We start from the raw sequence: 16,998 nt of genomic DNA, 5'->3' as shown, positions 1-16,998 counted from the left end.
AGAGATCGGATGGTAGTCAGTCAAAGCTGTTGGAGAGTTAACTTTGTTTAGTGCTCGTACGAGCGAGGACTTCCAGGCAGAGGAAAAGCGTGCCTCGCTCAGAGACAGGTTGAATATTTGACATAGTAGAGAAGCGAGTATTGGCAGTGCTTTGGAGATTACAACCTGTAAGATGCCATCGCTTCCCCTGGCCTGGGTGTTCAAGTCGTGTTGGCTATTAGCGGCGTATGGGCTAAAAAAGCCTCAAGTTCTGCATCAGTAGAGATGATGATGGCCCTTTTCTCTGTCCTCGCCAGAGCGGATGTAGATCCTCCCGTCCCTCACGAAGAAGCGGCATCCCCTTCTCTTCTTTGCCTCCAGCCTGGTTTTGATGCGCAGCTTGTGGATGTCTGGAAGAAGCAGCTCATTGATGTTAACAAGTCCCTGATGGTCTGGGCAGAGAGCTCTCGCTTCCTCCAGTAGGGCAGCATCCAGTCTCCGCATGGTCCTGACGGATGCCACATCCCGCCTTATGACCGTGGAATCCACTGCAGCCAGGACGGTGAAAGGCAGGAGTTGCAGTGATGTTTTCTGTGTATAGGCCAGGTCAGAGATCACCACCACATTATTCGCTAAACGCTCCTGCCTTCTTTTAACCTCAGCCAGCTCGCTGCGGAGGTTGTTGATTCCCTCAGAGGCAGAAGCAATGCTGATATTTTGCTGCTCTGCGGAGCTCCTTGACAACAGCTCTTGATATTGTGCCTGCAGCTCAGAGATGGAGGACTCGACATTGTTTAGTTGAGTCTTGAGCGCAGGCAGGTCGTCAAGGGCGTTGAGGCGGCTTTCGAGAGGGCCAAGCCTTTTCTCAATTCGAGAAACCCTTCCAGACACGGTGTTCTGCGCCTGAAGGACCTCGTTCTGGATTTTACGGATGTCATCCAGCGCCGCGAAGATATCCTTCAGGGACGTCTTCATAGACGTCGCCTGTGTCCTCGCAGGCGATTAAGTCCTGGAGCCTGCAAGCTATGCGGGTGCCGATTTGTTCTTTTTGGGCACACCGGTTGTAGACGTGCCCTTGGCAGATGTATTTGCCGCTGCTGCTGCCGCTGCCGTTGATTTTGCCCTTGTCTACGTGGTCTTGGGCGTGCCGGTGGCGTACTCATCAGCACAGGCAGCACAGGTGAGTGTGGCAGCTTTCTTTACCAGTATAGATCTGAAGGCAAAACATATGGTGTGGAAATGCTGGTCACACAACTCGCAAGTCTTCATTTTTTCTCTTGATGTTTTTCTGCAGTGAGCACACATGACGAGCGACTCGGCGTTCTTCTCACCAATTCCGTTCATTTTTAATGATGTTGTGTCTCCGTCGACAACTTACTGGCAGTCGATAACGTACAGAGTGTTGTAGGATAGTATTGGATGGTAAGTTATCGAAGGAGCTAGAGACTTGATACTCTCGAAGCCAGATGGAGTGCTAATCGAGAAAGGTGAGATTTGACCGACCTGCGATTGGTGAGGTGGCTCCACGTGGATCACTTTGAGGAAGAAGAGACGCTGTGCAGCGAGGAGAAAATCCGTGCGAGTTTGCAGGTTAGATTACAGCGCAAAATGTTGAAGCAGAAAAATAGTGTTAAAAGAAATTGCAGCAATAAATTCTCGGGTTTGCATCAAATCTCCGTGGATCTTATTGGCATCAAACACTTTACGTGAACTTTGACTATTTCTATGAACTTTGACAATACTTAATTTCGAAAAATTAGTTTGTTCGTGGTGATATCACCAATTCCACGAATTTATCCGATACGTTCGATAATTTCATGGATTTGTGCGAAGGTTCTCTACCTTCTTGTTACCTAAATCAATTTCCTGTACCTGCGGCTAATGAAACTGTCCTCAAGGTTCCGTAAGAAATCAGACTCGATTGGGATAAAGCTAGTCGCTGCATGCACTTTTTCTATCACCTTGGGGCCTTACGTGACTGACGTCACTGTATTGTCACTTTTCGCTGCATTTATTAGGCGTAAATGGCTTAGCAGCTGCAACGATTGGCTAGATACAGTATCTCCTTAGCATGTATTTTTGACTGCCGTGAGGGGAAGAAAACTCGGTCTCAGCATTTTTAATGTCATTATATATTTTTTTATTCTTAAGCTAAGACGGGAGTTAAGTCAAGATTTGTTTATATTTTATTATTGATTTTTGGGAATTATTTATTAATTAACAATTGTTACTTAAGAGGACGTCGGACCACGGAAAGATTTCTATTTTACCGGCAACGCTGGATCAACGTCAGAGCAGACGACGCTGCATTGCATATGTCAATTTCTACCTAATTATAAAATATTTAATGATTTTTTTCGTAAAACGATTACTTCACCCCCTCGCTGATACAATAACAGATCTTGGGTACTTCATTAGGCACGTAAATAGTTAGTAAATTTTACAAAAACTTTGAATTACTAATCGAGGTGACGCGCGGTCAAGTTTGCACATTTCACTTCATAGTAAAAAATACGATGATTTTTTTGTAAAACCATCACTTCACCCCCCTCACTCATAGAGTAACGGATATCCTGAACTTTGCCGGGCACTAAAAAACCCAATAAATTTCACAAAAACTTTGAATTACTGTCGGATGTGGCACCCGGGCAAATCTGCACATTTCACTTTATAGTAAAATACACAATGATTTGTTCGTCAAACGATGACTTCACCCCCCTCACTGATATAATAACGGAACTTGGGAACTTTGCCAGAAACGTACAGAATTAGTATATTTCACAAAAAACTTTGAATTACTAACCGAGACCATACGGTCGTGGAATAATCATGTCGCGGCCATCTTTATTACAAAATGTACACGCCACCAGCAAAGGGCACTGCTTCATATTTTTCAGCAGTCAAGAGAAATTTTTGTGTTTTACCTCATTTGTATTTCAAAGTTTACTCATACAGGAAAATAATAAATAACATGGAAGTTGAGAGAGGGCTAAACATAAAAAGACAAAGCGGAGTCAACTGTTCAGTGACAATCAATTAAAATTAATAATATAAATGGTTAACGGTTGGCATGGGACTAAAAATGTTCTCTAAAAGTTTTTTACAGATCATCCTCCCTAGGTATGATACTTTCACAGCTCCCTAAAATCCAGTTTAGCTTTTCTTAAAACCCAAAAATTATATTGAAATGGATTGCTTATGTTATTAACACTGTAAAAACCAATTAAAAATAATTTAATAATTAATTAACCCTTGGCATAGGAACAAAAATGTTCTTGTTCCATTTTTTGCAGGTCATCCTCCCTAGGCATGGTATTGTTTAGATATTTCTACCAGTTTTCTTTGCATTTTTTAAACGTTCGAATTAAAATACCTTTATTGATATTGAATCTACATGTGAATAAAATATCCTTTTAAGGTGCGGGTTCAATTGAACAATGATGTACTTTAAAATCATACGGAAAACCCGAAATAATTGAAATAATATATGAAGTGTCACTAGGGCATTGTAGGTGTAACAGTAGATTGAAAGCGGTAAAAATGAAAGTGATGTCACCTAACTTCTATAAAGCAATTATATGTTTAAAAAATATAATCCCTATCGTTATTTGCTGTTTTGATTTTTCAGAATTTAAAAGTATCTTATCCCGTTACAACTTCTGATTGGTGACATATTGACATACACATTGCCCCATTTCTTATTATTTCATTTTAAGAAAACAATTTTATTTTGGAAAGTGTTGTACCACCAACAGTAAATTATGTGCGAACTTGCTGACCTTTTATTTTATTTTTAACACTGAAATGATATTGTATGCATTATTAATTAAAGTTTACCTATAGATGTTTGAAAAGTCTGATTGATAAATTCATTAGATTTCTATCGGTTATTTTTAAAATATTACGGGGTTTCACCTGATATTTACGTTTTGAAAAAATCGTGTTCTAACTTTCGTGCCCAAAGTTGAATTTTCTCAATGCAAATGCATTTAAAAAGTACCACTTTTGATATACAATATAGAATACTTGTGCGCTACGTAGGTGTACCCACACCTGCTCTTTCGTTGTATTCGCTTCGTTCGGGCGGCAAGCCCCAATCTAACAGGAATCACCTATGTTGCGCATTTGTAACGTAAGGTAGTATGATCGGAAAATTTTTACCTAGTAAATGACGTTTCTACGAAATTATTATTTTTTAAGTGAATTTTTAGTCATAGCTAGATCCACTTCGCATAGCATTGAGTTACAGAATAATCTGTACGATACGCATATCTATAGTGATTTTTTCTGGTACGGCGTAAATACCCTCTTTAGACTTGCCGTGCCCTAAAGTGCGACTTACGACACTTGTATCGTAATGTACTATGTAGTGCAATCCTACAGTAGTCCATTTGAATTTATCAAAATTGACTAATAATTTTGAAAACATTTTTTTTTCAAATAAAAAGCTATAAGGTTAGTTTTTAAATTTATCCGTCAAATAATTATGTATTTGTCAAATAATTTTGGAATAATCTTTTTATTCGAAAATCTGTTTGTTAAATATTTTCCAACTATGGTTTGGGTGCTATTAAAACCCCGTTTTAAAATTGTAGACGGACCCGTTTCTTGATCAACATACTCACCGTTAAAAATACTTTTGAATATTTGAACGAGCAACCATGACACCTCTCATAAGAAATACTTGGAAAATGTTATGGCTGACCGTTCCAATACTTAAAGTTATTTGTAACGGTGGCTGTACATATTTTTTCCTTTTACTGACGCTAAATCAACATTCGTTATATTATTGTCATTTAGTTATCAGATATAAGTGAAAATATTTTGTATAATGTTGAGCATCATGCAGCGAATGCAAATGCTTGAAGCGCTCTAAAATGCTGTTTCTATTGAATCTACTTCACTAGAAACTTTATGCGGATTTGGGTTAATCAACGTGGCTAATCACTGAATATTAAACAATTGAGTGGGGTTGTATTAGAAGGCTGCTTTTAACAAATTAACTTATATGACAAAGACTTCATTAGTAGGTTTTTTGTGTAGACAAGACATCATTATGAAAGAATGTTCATACTGTACTCTAAGACCCAGATACTGCTTATTAATAACATGACACCTCGCTCTCGAAATGCAATTTGCTATATCTACTTTATTAAATTTCTTCATTTTCGTATCTCTATTTATTTACAGTACTTTTTAAAGACAAAACTATTACAATGCGGAACTAAGACTACAGTATACGTCACTTTATTTTGCTTCCTCCTAGAGAAAGCTATGTAATAGTAAAATTTTCAGTTTTGCTAAAATTTCGTAGAAACATATTTAGGAGAGTTCGAATCATGCGTTTTTAGAAAATGTCCGTGCGGATGGATGTGTCTGCGTGTGTGTGTGTGCGCGCGCGTTTGCGTGTGTGTATGTACGTATACCATTATGATTCTAGAACCACGCGACCGATCGTAATAAAATTTGACATACATATATGTTTTATAATTCTGAATTGGGGAACAAATTTTTTACGATTTTGACCATTATATGGCCGTATTATAGCCATTTTTCGATTTTTGCTTTTTTTGATGATATGATTTATAGTACAATATATTCAACACTAGTGTATCTAAAAATTTATAAAATTGCCAACTTGTTTCGCAAGATTTTCCAGATTGAACGTTCTGTTTAATTTTTATGATCCAAAATGTGATTTAAAAAAAATTAATATTTTTAAAACTAAATTGTCAAACTTTTTGAAAAAATGTATGACAATCAAAAACGATAATATCTAGTTGCTGTAAAAACTTTAAACCATTTTGATGACTAGTTTTCTAGCTAAAAATCAAAAACTAAAAAATATGGGTTTCTTATGTCGTACGATTACCGGAGTAAAATAAGGCTTTATTTAAGTTGAAATCTTGGAACAATATCGATCTTTTGATCACCTCGGCTAGGTTCTTTTTGCAGCTTATAAAACTATTTAGTTTAAAAGATATTAGGATTTAAATTTTTTGTCTGTTACCCTGTATACCTTGTGTAACTGAAAATTACTATTTTTGTTAACCCGCTAACTAAAGTTCAGAATGTTTCGAAAAAATTCATGATTTTATAAGGTTATGAGGACATTATGGTATTTAAAATATTGAGGTTTACATTTTTTCATGAACATTATATGATTTGATATTGTGACGGGTGCTCCTTCAGTAAAATAATGAAGATTGAAAGTATTTTAAAAATCATTAATATACCGTATATTTGAACAATATTGTATCTATTGGAATTATAAATTTTATTGGTGGAAACTACGTGCCAAAGAATTGGCAGTGGTTTTTTTTTCATTTTATTCTATACATATATTTGAATAAAAAAAGAAAGGTTCTAACCAGTAGTAAATCATATAATTTTCCTGAGTAAGGGGACATTTCTGTACAGTGGGAGTAAAATGCAACTTGACGTATTTCAAAATTTGTTATTATATAAATTTCACTCACCCTAAATGAAATAGCAATGATGTACAATCGTATTATTGTCACCCTTGCTTTACACTAGTATATAAAGCAATTAATTTTTGTAATTTTAAAATAATATGACAATAGTCGATTGCGCAATGGGCGCTATTGACAACTTTGTCAATAGCGCCCGCGTGCGCTCTTAGTAACGACGCAAAAGTCAAATATATTATTTTTTTCACGCATAAGAGGTAAAATCCTATTTGGCGCACGCAACGTGGGTGATATGGTGTACATAAGTGCGCCAAATAACATTTATTAAGCACGTGTGGAAAATAAATATCTGAGAAAGAATAAATGCTTATGAAAATGTTTGGAGGTTGTAAACAATATTACTAATAACGGTTATGAGGGTTTTATTAAACTATATATATATATTTTTTTTTTTAATGAAAATCAATGCAAATGTATTAGAAATGCTTTGAATATAGCATTATGGTACATTGTTTTAAATCGTAATTTTAAAATCGTTGTAACGTGGATAACAATGCTTCAATTTTATTGTTGATAGAAATTAAAAGAAATTAAGAAGCGAATATGCATATAGATGATTTCATGCAAAGTGAACTATCTAATAACGATGTCTAATTCGTTGCTTTTGGAATAACAGTAAAGTTTATTATTATTGAGAAATCAAACATTTTTTCATTCATGGAAAGTTATTGAGAATATGAAATACAATTAAACAAAAATTTATTAATTATAGCTATTCTATTCAAAGAATAATTAAACGTTCGAAAAGCATTTGTAGTACAGTGTATTCGTAAAAGTAACAGTGCCACATAAAAATGCTTCAAACTCATAATATAAAAAAAAAATAATGTAGGAATATGAAATAATATTTGCAGTAATCTAAATAAAGTAGTCTAGACAGCATTTGTGCAATATTTTATTCAAAAGAATAAAAATGTCACGTAAAAAATGCTTTAATTGGACGAATAGTATGAAAAAATTGACTTCGAAAAATATTGCACATATATCGTTATAATAATTTTTATATACAGTGAAGGAAAAGGAACATAGGTAAAGCATTGTGATATATGCGTTATTCATAGGAATAACAGTATCTCATAAAAAGGCTCTAATGTTAGCAAAGTTAATCAATTATGAATATCAATACGTATACTACTGTAATAACGTTTATTTTAATAATAATAGAAAAATTTTAAAGATACGTAATAACGAGATCCCATACAAAATTTTCTAGATATTTCATAGATAAAATCGATTACTACTTTGATTAAATAAATATAACATTTGTGGTGATTTACGGAGCATCAATAAATTAAGAAAAAAAATTATGTCAAAAACTTATATACTGAAGAAAAAAATAGTACTGTAAAACAATTAATATATTGTATCAATAATAGAATAGAAACATTAATATAAACAATATAAAACAGTATCCATTATCTGTACAAAGGAAAAGACAAGAATTTAAAATAAGTGAAACAGTTTTTATTAATATTTTCGGAGGGTAACTATTATTGTAATAAAAGACGGATAGTGTCTAAAATATTCCTATGTCAAATATCTTCATTACTCGAAAACTCCAACGATATTTTTTGTTATCAATATATAATAAAATTAAATAAATCATCACTTTTAATCATTTATTCTTTAGGCGATCTCATCCAATTATTTATAGCACTTCGTGGCGTACATCAGCACTTATAGTCGTGCAAAACAGCAGTAAACTGCTCTAGGTGGCGCCATCTAGAGGCACCAGTTTTCATGGCTGCTGATCAATTTTCTGGCTGTTGTACGATTTGTGTCTGTTTCAGTCGGCTGTTGTACAATTCTTGTACAGATGTGACGCAAAATTAGTGTACGGATAAGGCAGTCGCACAGCGCATATAATTATGGTGTATATGCATTTATGCATACATCAAGCGTGCAATATTATTTTCTCAAAGCTACTCATGCGGCTGCACTTCTGTTTGTTTTTTATGTAGAGGGCGCCACATAATAGTTCTATGGCATGTTCAGGATAATAGTAGTTTTTTGGTGCATCAGCGTCATCTACCGTACAACGCACCGATTTATCAATTGAGCTGCACAATTTCTTTTTCTGTGGTCCGACGTCCTCTTAACACAAGTGCCATTTTATAAGTTTCTTGGTATCTAATAGGGAAAAGAGTTGCATACGTCTCGCAAGAAGACTTGAGTAAGATTGAATAGAAATAATAATATGAATTGATTATTTTATATGAAATAAGATCGCACTTTGTATAAGCATGGCGCGCGGAATGCACTTTCTGTGCTCTACTATACCCATAAAATCACTTTAAGATTTGCAGATAGTATATTTTCATGAAATTCATAAACGAATTGTATTTTTTTTTATGTGTTATAGTCGTCAAAGATCTCAGTTCTCAATGTGTCGGCGCGGAAGAATTAAGACAGCAAAGAGCAAAAATCCAAGAATTATCAGATACGACATCTGCTCTACTAAAACATAATGTTTATCAAAATTATATTCAGTTCATCGAAACGGCCAAAGAAATCTCTCATTTAGAGAGCGAAATGTACCAGTTATCACAATTACTCAGTGAACAAAGATCATTATTAAGTGTTTTAGCAACACACCGTAAGGCAGGTATTGTCCTTGAAGAGGATGAGTTTTTGCAGAATAATGTTTTAGATGTGCATTCGAAGGAGAAAGAAGCGAAACAAAAACTTACTAAGTTACTTGAAAACGTTGAAGGTGCTGCTGTAAGTAAGAAAAATTTCAAAAAATATTAGATATACTTTTATGAAATAATATTTACTTCCCTGCAGAGTCTTGTTGAAACGCCTGGTCGAATATGTTTATATGAAGGATCGCTTTTAGAATTAGATCCATTAGATGGTACTCCCTTAAAAAGGATTCACGCTTATTTATTCAATGATATATTGATGATTTCTTCATGGTTATCAAACAGTAATAAAAGAGGCCCACCAAAGTTCAGAATGCAAGTCGCATATGATTTAAAAAGTTTGGCAGTTATTAACGTTAAAGATCTGGGTTCCATCAAATTAGCATTAAAATTATTAGCATTTCCAGATACAAGGATTTTTCAATGTCCTACTGCAACTAATAAGGTTGGTTGAAATTTCATATTTATAGTACATTACGATACATGTGACCTAATGGCACTTTTTTGCACGTCGTGAGGTTAGCCCTGAGCGTAGCGAGGGTCCTAATTACGCCGTACAGAAGTGTTACTAAGACCACGAGTATCGTATAGAATTTTAAAAAAGACCAATTAAATGTATCATACATCAAATATAAATGTTGTCGCATTTTGCTCATACCAAATTCTACACTACATGGACATATATTAAATACAATTGCTACTGCAAATGCAATAGCAAATATTCTACAATCATAAGAATTTGTTTGGTTTTGAACTTGTTCAAAAGTTATTCGCAAATTATTTTCATTTGGAAATAGCCATTTAATAACAATTTTATGATCATCATCTAGATCTTTTTCATTTATACTATCATAAATATCAATAATATTATTATTGTAATATACACATATCCAATGACTATTACTGTTATTCCTCGAAAACAATATTTGAAGATATTCATTATTTCTGTCAAGAGACTGAATATTAGATCATCTAAAATTGAAAATTTAAAGTGGATTGCATGTTAAAATGTGTACAAATCTATAAAATATTATTAAATTCTTGATGATTTTTAAAATTTTGTTTTGTAGTTTTTCAACTTGATCTCAACTATTTATATATACACTACCCCAAGCGATGATACCGTAGGTTATATAATAATGCTATGAAAAAATGCGTAGTATATCATTATGAGTGTCTTTATGGCCATGGATTTAGAGATTTTATAAAAAATATACATGGTGTCCCATTTTAACTTACACAGCTGAATAACTCAATAAATTGCAAGTCATTCAAATAATGTTTCAAATAAAAGTTGGTGGGTATCGAAGGGCTAATCCAGCCATGACCTTAAACTAGGTATTTGGTTTTCCCATATATATATATATATATATATATATATATATATATATATATATATATATATATATATATATATATATATATATATATATATATATATTATATATATATATATATATATATATATATATATATATATATATATATATATATATATATATATATATATATATATATATATATATATATATATATATATATATATATATATATATGTTATATGTGGTTATTACACTTTGGATTGCTATAAAAAACAACTCAGAAATATTTTAAATTTTCAATCCTAGTTATGCTGTTATCAAGAATTTTTACATTTATCTGAGCGGGTATGCTTCCAATACTACTTCCAAATGTCATGTACACTGTTTTTTCTACATTTAAGGACAACTTGTTTACTGCCAGCCAGTCATCAATCACACGTAAAAAATTGTTCATGGTAACTTGGGCTTTTATCCAGTCATTACCAGTAGCTATAATAGCTGTATCATCTGCATACAAAATTATAGAGTCACGGGGGATCTCCTTAAAGATATCATTGATGTACAGGATAAAAAGTAGCGGTCCTAAGATTGTTCCTTGTGGGACTCCTGTGTTAACTAAAATTCTATCGCTTTCATTACCGTCTGTTTTACCACTTGATATCTGTCATTAGAGAGTTGGATAGAAGATCCAACGCTTGACCCCTGATTCCAATACAATATAGTTTAGCCAGTAGTATACTGTGGTTAACAGTATTATAGGCCTTCGCCAGGTCAAGAAAGGTTGTTAGCGTAGGCTTACTCTTATCAATATTATTATAAAGTACATTGGTTAAGTAGTTCAAAGCATTCTTCGTACCAATCTTTCTCATAAAACCAAATCGTTGCTTAGAGATTATATTGCTCTTTTCTACAATCAACTTATCAACTTCCCCATTTTTCAATTTTAGTGTATTAATTACACCGGCACACAAAATAAAAACTTGTCTGCGCGAGAAATCAGACCTATCTATCTTTATGTTTTTCGGGTCGCTGAATTCGAATATAAGGTTAGTTAGGCCCCATCACGTCAGGGTCAAGGTCAGTTGGAGGTCAAATTAAGAAGAAAAGGTTTAAAAAAATTAAAATGCCATATATTTATGTTTTTTTGGTCGCTGAATCCAAATCCGGAATCAGTTTGGCCCCATCTCGTCAGGTTCAAGGTCAAACTGAGAAGAAATGGTTAAAAGAAATAAAAATGCCATACATTTATGTTTTTTTGGTCGCTGAATCTGAATCTGGGATCAGTTTTACCCGATCACGTCAGGTTCAAGGTCAGTTCGAGATCAAATTGGGAAGTATCGGTTAAAAAAATTAAAATGCTATATATTCATGTTTTTTTGATCGCTGAATCCAAATCCGGAATCAGTTTGGCCCCATCACGTCAGGGTCAAGGTCAGTTCAAGGTCAAACTGAGAAGAAACAGTTTAAACCGATTAAAATGTCATATCAAAACTTTCCAAAAATGGAAAAAGATACCGAAAAATTGTAAAAAATCTTATTTAATCATATAATATCTTCCTTGTGTACAGAGAAAAGTTGCTTTCGTTTATATTTTTTTCTTATTTTGCTTTTTTTCCACTAGCTTAGTAACTCTCGATGTCTTTCTTTACTCCTTTTTTCTCTTGTAACGAACTCTTTTTACTTCAAATGACCTATGCAACGGGTTCCTTTTTCTCTTTTTGTTATTTGTTTTAATGTCTCTCTTCAGTGTCCAGCAAAAATCTGCCATCATGTTGACATTCCATCTTCCTTGGTATCGATTCTCCATTACACTTATATCTTGATGAAATCGTTCTCCCTGTTCTTCACTGACATCTCCTAGATTAAGAGGGAAGTAATTAAGATGGGGATGTAAGAAATGCATTTTATAACTCATCAAGCAACCCAAATTTTAGAAATTCTCCAACATTTGTTCAACTAGTTCCTGATAGTTCTCACTCTTTTTATTTCCTAAAAAGTTCTCACGAACAGTTTTAAAACTTTGCCATGCAGCTTTTTCTGTGTCGTTTATTTTTGTGATAAATGTTTCGTCTTCAAATAGAGTACGAATTTGAGGACCATCAAAAATACCTTCTTTTAATTTAGCTTCACTTATTGCGGGAAACTTTTCTCCCAAATACTGGAAACAATCGCCATCTTTATCCAGAGCTTTGACGAACTGCTTCATGAGGCCAAGTTTGATATGAAGTGGTGGTAGCAGATAGTTTGATGGGTCAATCAATGGCGTATGTATAATGTTCCTCGATCCTGGTTCAAAATGTGTTCTAGTTGGCCATACTTTCTTAACGTAGTGATTTACCCTGTCTCTACTATCCCATAAACACAAGAAGCAGGAATTTTTAGTAAAACCTGATTGTTGTCCTAAGATCATGGTTGCAATTTTAAGATCACCACAAATTTTCCATTGATGTTCCAAGTACTTTATTTTTTCCAATACAATTTCTAAATTTTCATAAGTCTGTTTCAGCTTAGTCGAGTGAGCTATGGGAATGGATGCAAACCTGTTTCCGTTATGAAGCAGAACAGCTTTCAGACTTCGTTTTGACGAATCAATAAAAAGTCTCCATTCATCGTCTTTATACGTATTCGGTTTTATTGCATCGACTAAACCTTTAACATCTATACAATATTCCAACGAATTCTCTTCATCGTTCGTAAAAAAATTCCTAAATTCTTTTTCTCTATCTCGATAAAAAGAGGCCGTTGTTCCTTTTGCTAACAGATTTTTCGTTTTAAGAACTGACGCTAGATATTCTCCTCCATCTTTAGGTAATCCTAAATTTCGAATAAGATCACTTAACTCTTCTTGGTTAAAGGTTTCTGGAGCTTTTCTTGTACTAGCTGGCAGGTATTCTTCGTTTGAGGATTCTTCGTCAGATTCTTCTTCAACCTCAGAATCTTCTTCGTCACAGGACTCATCAACTTGCATTTCTTCTACTTCGCCTGAGCGGTCCACATCCATGGGTTCGATACTAACAGTTTTATCCCTGACTTCTATTCTCACAGGTTCACTACTGAAGAAATGTCTGCGTATACAACTTTAGATTTAGTAGCCGTGTTAAAACCTTTGGTATTAGTCATACAAAAATAGCAGTCATTTTGACACGTTGGAGAAGACCATATCATTGGTTTTGTAAATTTCAAGTTTCTTTCTGTTTTATCTCTTTCCCAGCGTGTTACCATCGTATAACATCTACTGCAAACTTTTTGTGGCGCCCAGTTTACATTTTGATTGGCTACTTCAATACCAAAGCATTCACTGTAAATCAACTTAAACATTTCAGATAACAAAACAAATTACAACTTTGTACAAAAATTCCACAAGAGCGATACCTATTGCTTGTGCCTGTGACCAGGCACCTCCACGCGGTGACGGTGGGCAACAGAACCGTCTGGCTAAGTCCTGGGTAAACGGCTATCATGCCGTCATGGCAGGCACAAGTGATAAATGTCTTACGATGCAGGGATTCGGAACCCCAGTATCGGCGTCTGGTCAGGGTGAGAAAGCGGGCCCGCAGGCGTCGTCATCAAGCGACCGCAGCTTTACAGTGGTGGGTGACTTGGCCTCTGTAGAGTATAATGCTAAAAGAAATCATTCACATGAATGTAATAAAAGTTGTAATTTGTTTTGTTTTGTGTGTGGAGAATATGTATTAGAAAAAAACATGAGGTCATTATCTGAAAAGTTGAAGTTGATTTACAGTGAATGCTTTGGTATTGAAGTAGCCAATCAAAATGTAAACTGGGTGCCACAAAAAGTTTGCAGTAGATGTTATACGATGGTAACACGCTGGGAAAGAGATAAAACAGAAAGAAACTTGAAATTTATAAAACCAATGATATGGTCTTCAACAACGTGTCAAAATGACTGCTATTTTTGTATGACTAATACCAATTTTGTAAATTTTGTAGTTGCTTGTCTCATTCAGAAATGTCTTTTCAATTTCACTCGTACACCTCTGTGATCATTTCAGAGATGAACTCTAATATTCACATGGGTGTATGAATTAAATTTTAAAGTATATCACTTAACATAAATTCAACTATGAATATTATTTTATTATTGTAAATAACACGAGCAATAACACAATTTGAAATCAAGCATCATGTAACTCTCAAAAGTGAAAATTCTTATTAATGAATTTGGAAAAAACGGTGCATATAAAAATACACTAGAAACAAAAAATATAACTTGCTAAAGTTATTAGATCCTCTGGAACAACCTTTATATGAAATTTTTCTCGGCTATTTGAAAATTTCTCATGAGCCTCGAACTGAGAAATATAACATGGACAGTTAAGTAAAAATCCTCATGGTAACTTGTTTTTAAATAACTTAACAAATATATGTAAAAAAATTCAGATATCTAGCTTTAATACAACTCGGATGGCATAATAATAACCAAAATTTCTAGCCAGTTTACCCTATTTTTCATCTTTGTGATTAGGCCAGCAAGACTGGTGAAAATTGTACCAGGGCATCACGCACATTGAAGCTAGATATCTGAATTTTTGTACATATATTTTTTAAGTTGTTTAGAATCAAGTTACCGTATCAGATTTTACTTAAATGTTCCAGTTATAATTTAAAGCTTGAGGCCTATGAGAAATTTTGGATTTGTCGGGTGACATTTCTTTTTAGGGTTATTCCAGAGGATCTAATAACTCTAGCCAGTTATATTTCTGGTTTCTAGTGTATTTGCTGCTTCTGCTGCTGCTTATTTCTTTATCCATTGACTCGGGGTCGTTGTCGATGTTATCGACACCTGAGTCATCCATCTCCTCCTCCTCCTCCTCCTCCTTCTCCTCATCTGCGTCGGCGACCCCGTCTTCTTCAGCAGCTTCTTCACCTTCTTTAGAATCCTCTTCAGCCTCTCGAAGAAAGCGGCTCCGTCACTTAACACACTGGGAAATATTGTAAATAAAATACGCAAAACAGTTGCAGGCGATCTTCTGATAGAGCTTCAACGCACAAAAGAAGTCAAAACCTCGGACCAAGAAGCAGTTAAAGCGGTACTAGTGGAGGGTGCCACAATAAAAGCACTGCAGGAAGAAGAAACCATTGAAGTAAAAGATCTGGACATGCTTACCTCAAAAGATGAGATACAAGAAGCACTACAGAAGGAAATTGGCGAGGAGAACATCAAGTCTCTACGATAAGATCTCTGCGAAAGACGTATGGTGACACGCAGATTGCAGTAATACGGGTACTGGCTCGATAGTGGCTGAGATCACTAAGCTACAGAAGATCAGAATAGGATAGGTCAACTGTAGGATCCGGGTGGCTAACCACAAAAACGAGCCGCTTAGGTGTTATAAATGTCTAGGTTTTAGCCATATCGGCAGAAAGTGCACAGTAACTGAAAACAGAAGTAAGCTTTCCTTTAAATGTGGAAAAGATGGGCACAAAGCAAAGGAGTATAAGAATCAACCCAACTGTGTACTCTGGAGGCACAGGAGGGAAAAGTGACCACGCAGCTGGTAGCTATGCATGCCCAGTTTACCGAGCTGCAGTAGAAGCTACTGACAGACGAAAAAAATGAAAATAGTGCAGTTGAATATGAATCACTGCGCGACTGCACAGGACCTACTGAGCCAGTATGTCCGCGAGACAGAAATCGACATAGCCGACATAGAAAAAATGACAAGACGTAATAAACGATTCGTACGCGCTAAGGTCGCAGGCGTACACATCTACAGCTGCTATATTTCACCCAACACGTCAAGAGAACAATTCAGACAAATGTTGGACCAAATAGTACAGGATGTTGAAGGAAGAAAACCGGTACTGATAGCAGTCGATTTCAACGCCTGGGCAGTAGAGTGGGGCAGCCAAAGGACGAACGAAAGAGGACAAACGCAATTGGAAGCATTCGCCCCTCTTGACTTGGTCTTAGTTAACCAGGGATGTTCTTACACATTTCAAAGAGGAGACGCAGGGTCCATCATAGATCTCACGTTTGTCAGCAGCTGCTTGATTGGCTCAGTTAGATCGTGGATGGTGAGCGATCATTACACAAATAGTGACCACCAAGCGATAATAATTGGGATAAGAATATCAAAACATAGATCCAACTGGAAGTAACAGCTATTCCTGAAGCGGAGGCGAATGACGAAACCATTCTAGCAATCACCACAGTGGAATTACTAGCTGCATGCAAAAAAATTGGGAACAACAAAGCTCCAGGCCTGGATGGCATACCCAATATTGCATTGAAACTAGCTATACAGGCACGCCCCGATGTCTTTGTGGACTTGTACAATTCATCTCTTGAAGAAAGAACGTTTCCTAAGAACTGGAAGAAGCAACGCCTGGTGCTACTACCAAAAGGAGATAAGCCACCTGGAGAAGCTTCCTAATACAGACCACTCTGCATGCTGGACACCCCGGGCAAGATCTTAGAGAGCATAATCGGTGTTAGAACGGACCAAGTCATTAAAAAACCAGGCAGACTTGCGGAATATGAATACGGCTTCAAGAAAAAACGCTTCACTCTTGATGCCATAAGCTTAGTAGTTGACA

The 16,998-nt window shown here is 35.2% G+C and overlaps 1 protein-coding gene across 4 annotated transcripts in view; it reads left to right on the top strand.

The window, feature by feature from the left end:
- Positions 1-16,998, top strand: part of LOC100116911 (exocyst complex component 8) — a 342,632-nt gene that overhangs the window by 108,505 nt on the left and 217,129 nt on the right. For all 4 annotated transcript variants that reach the window (XM_031921075.2, XM_031921081.2, XM_032601342.1 and 1 more), the window contains exons 3-4: positions 8,833-9,191; positions 9,258-9,560. In XM_031921075.2, coding sequence (XP_031776935.1) covers positions 8,833-9,191; positions 9,258-9,560 — 662 coding nt within the window. The remainder of the gene's footprint in view (positions 1-8,832; positions 9,192-9,257; positions 9,561-16,998) is intronic.

Source organism: Nasonia vitripennis (genome assembly GCF_009193385.2).
Source record: "Nasonia vitripennis strain AsymCx chromosome 1 unlocalized genomic scaffold, Nvit_psr_1.1 chr1_random0005, whole genome shotgun sequence".
In the NCBI taxonomy this organism is placed as follows: domain Eukaryota; kingdom Metazoa; phylum Arthropoda; class Insecta; order Hymenoptera; family Pteromalidae; genus Nasonia; species Nasonia vitripennis.
This window is presented reverse-complemented; position numbering and strand designations above follow the sequence as displayed.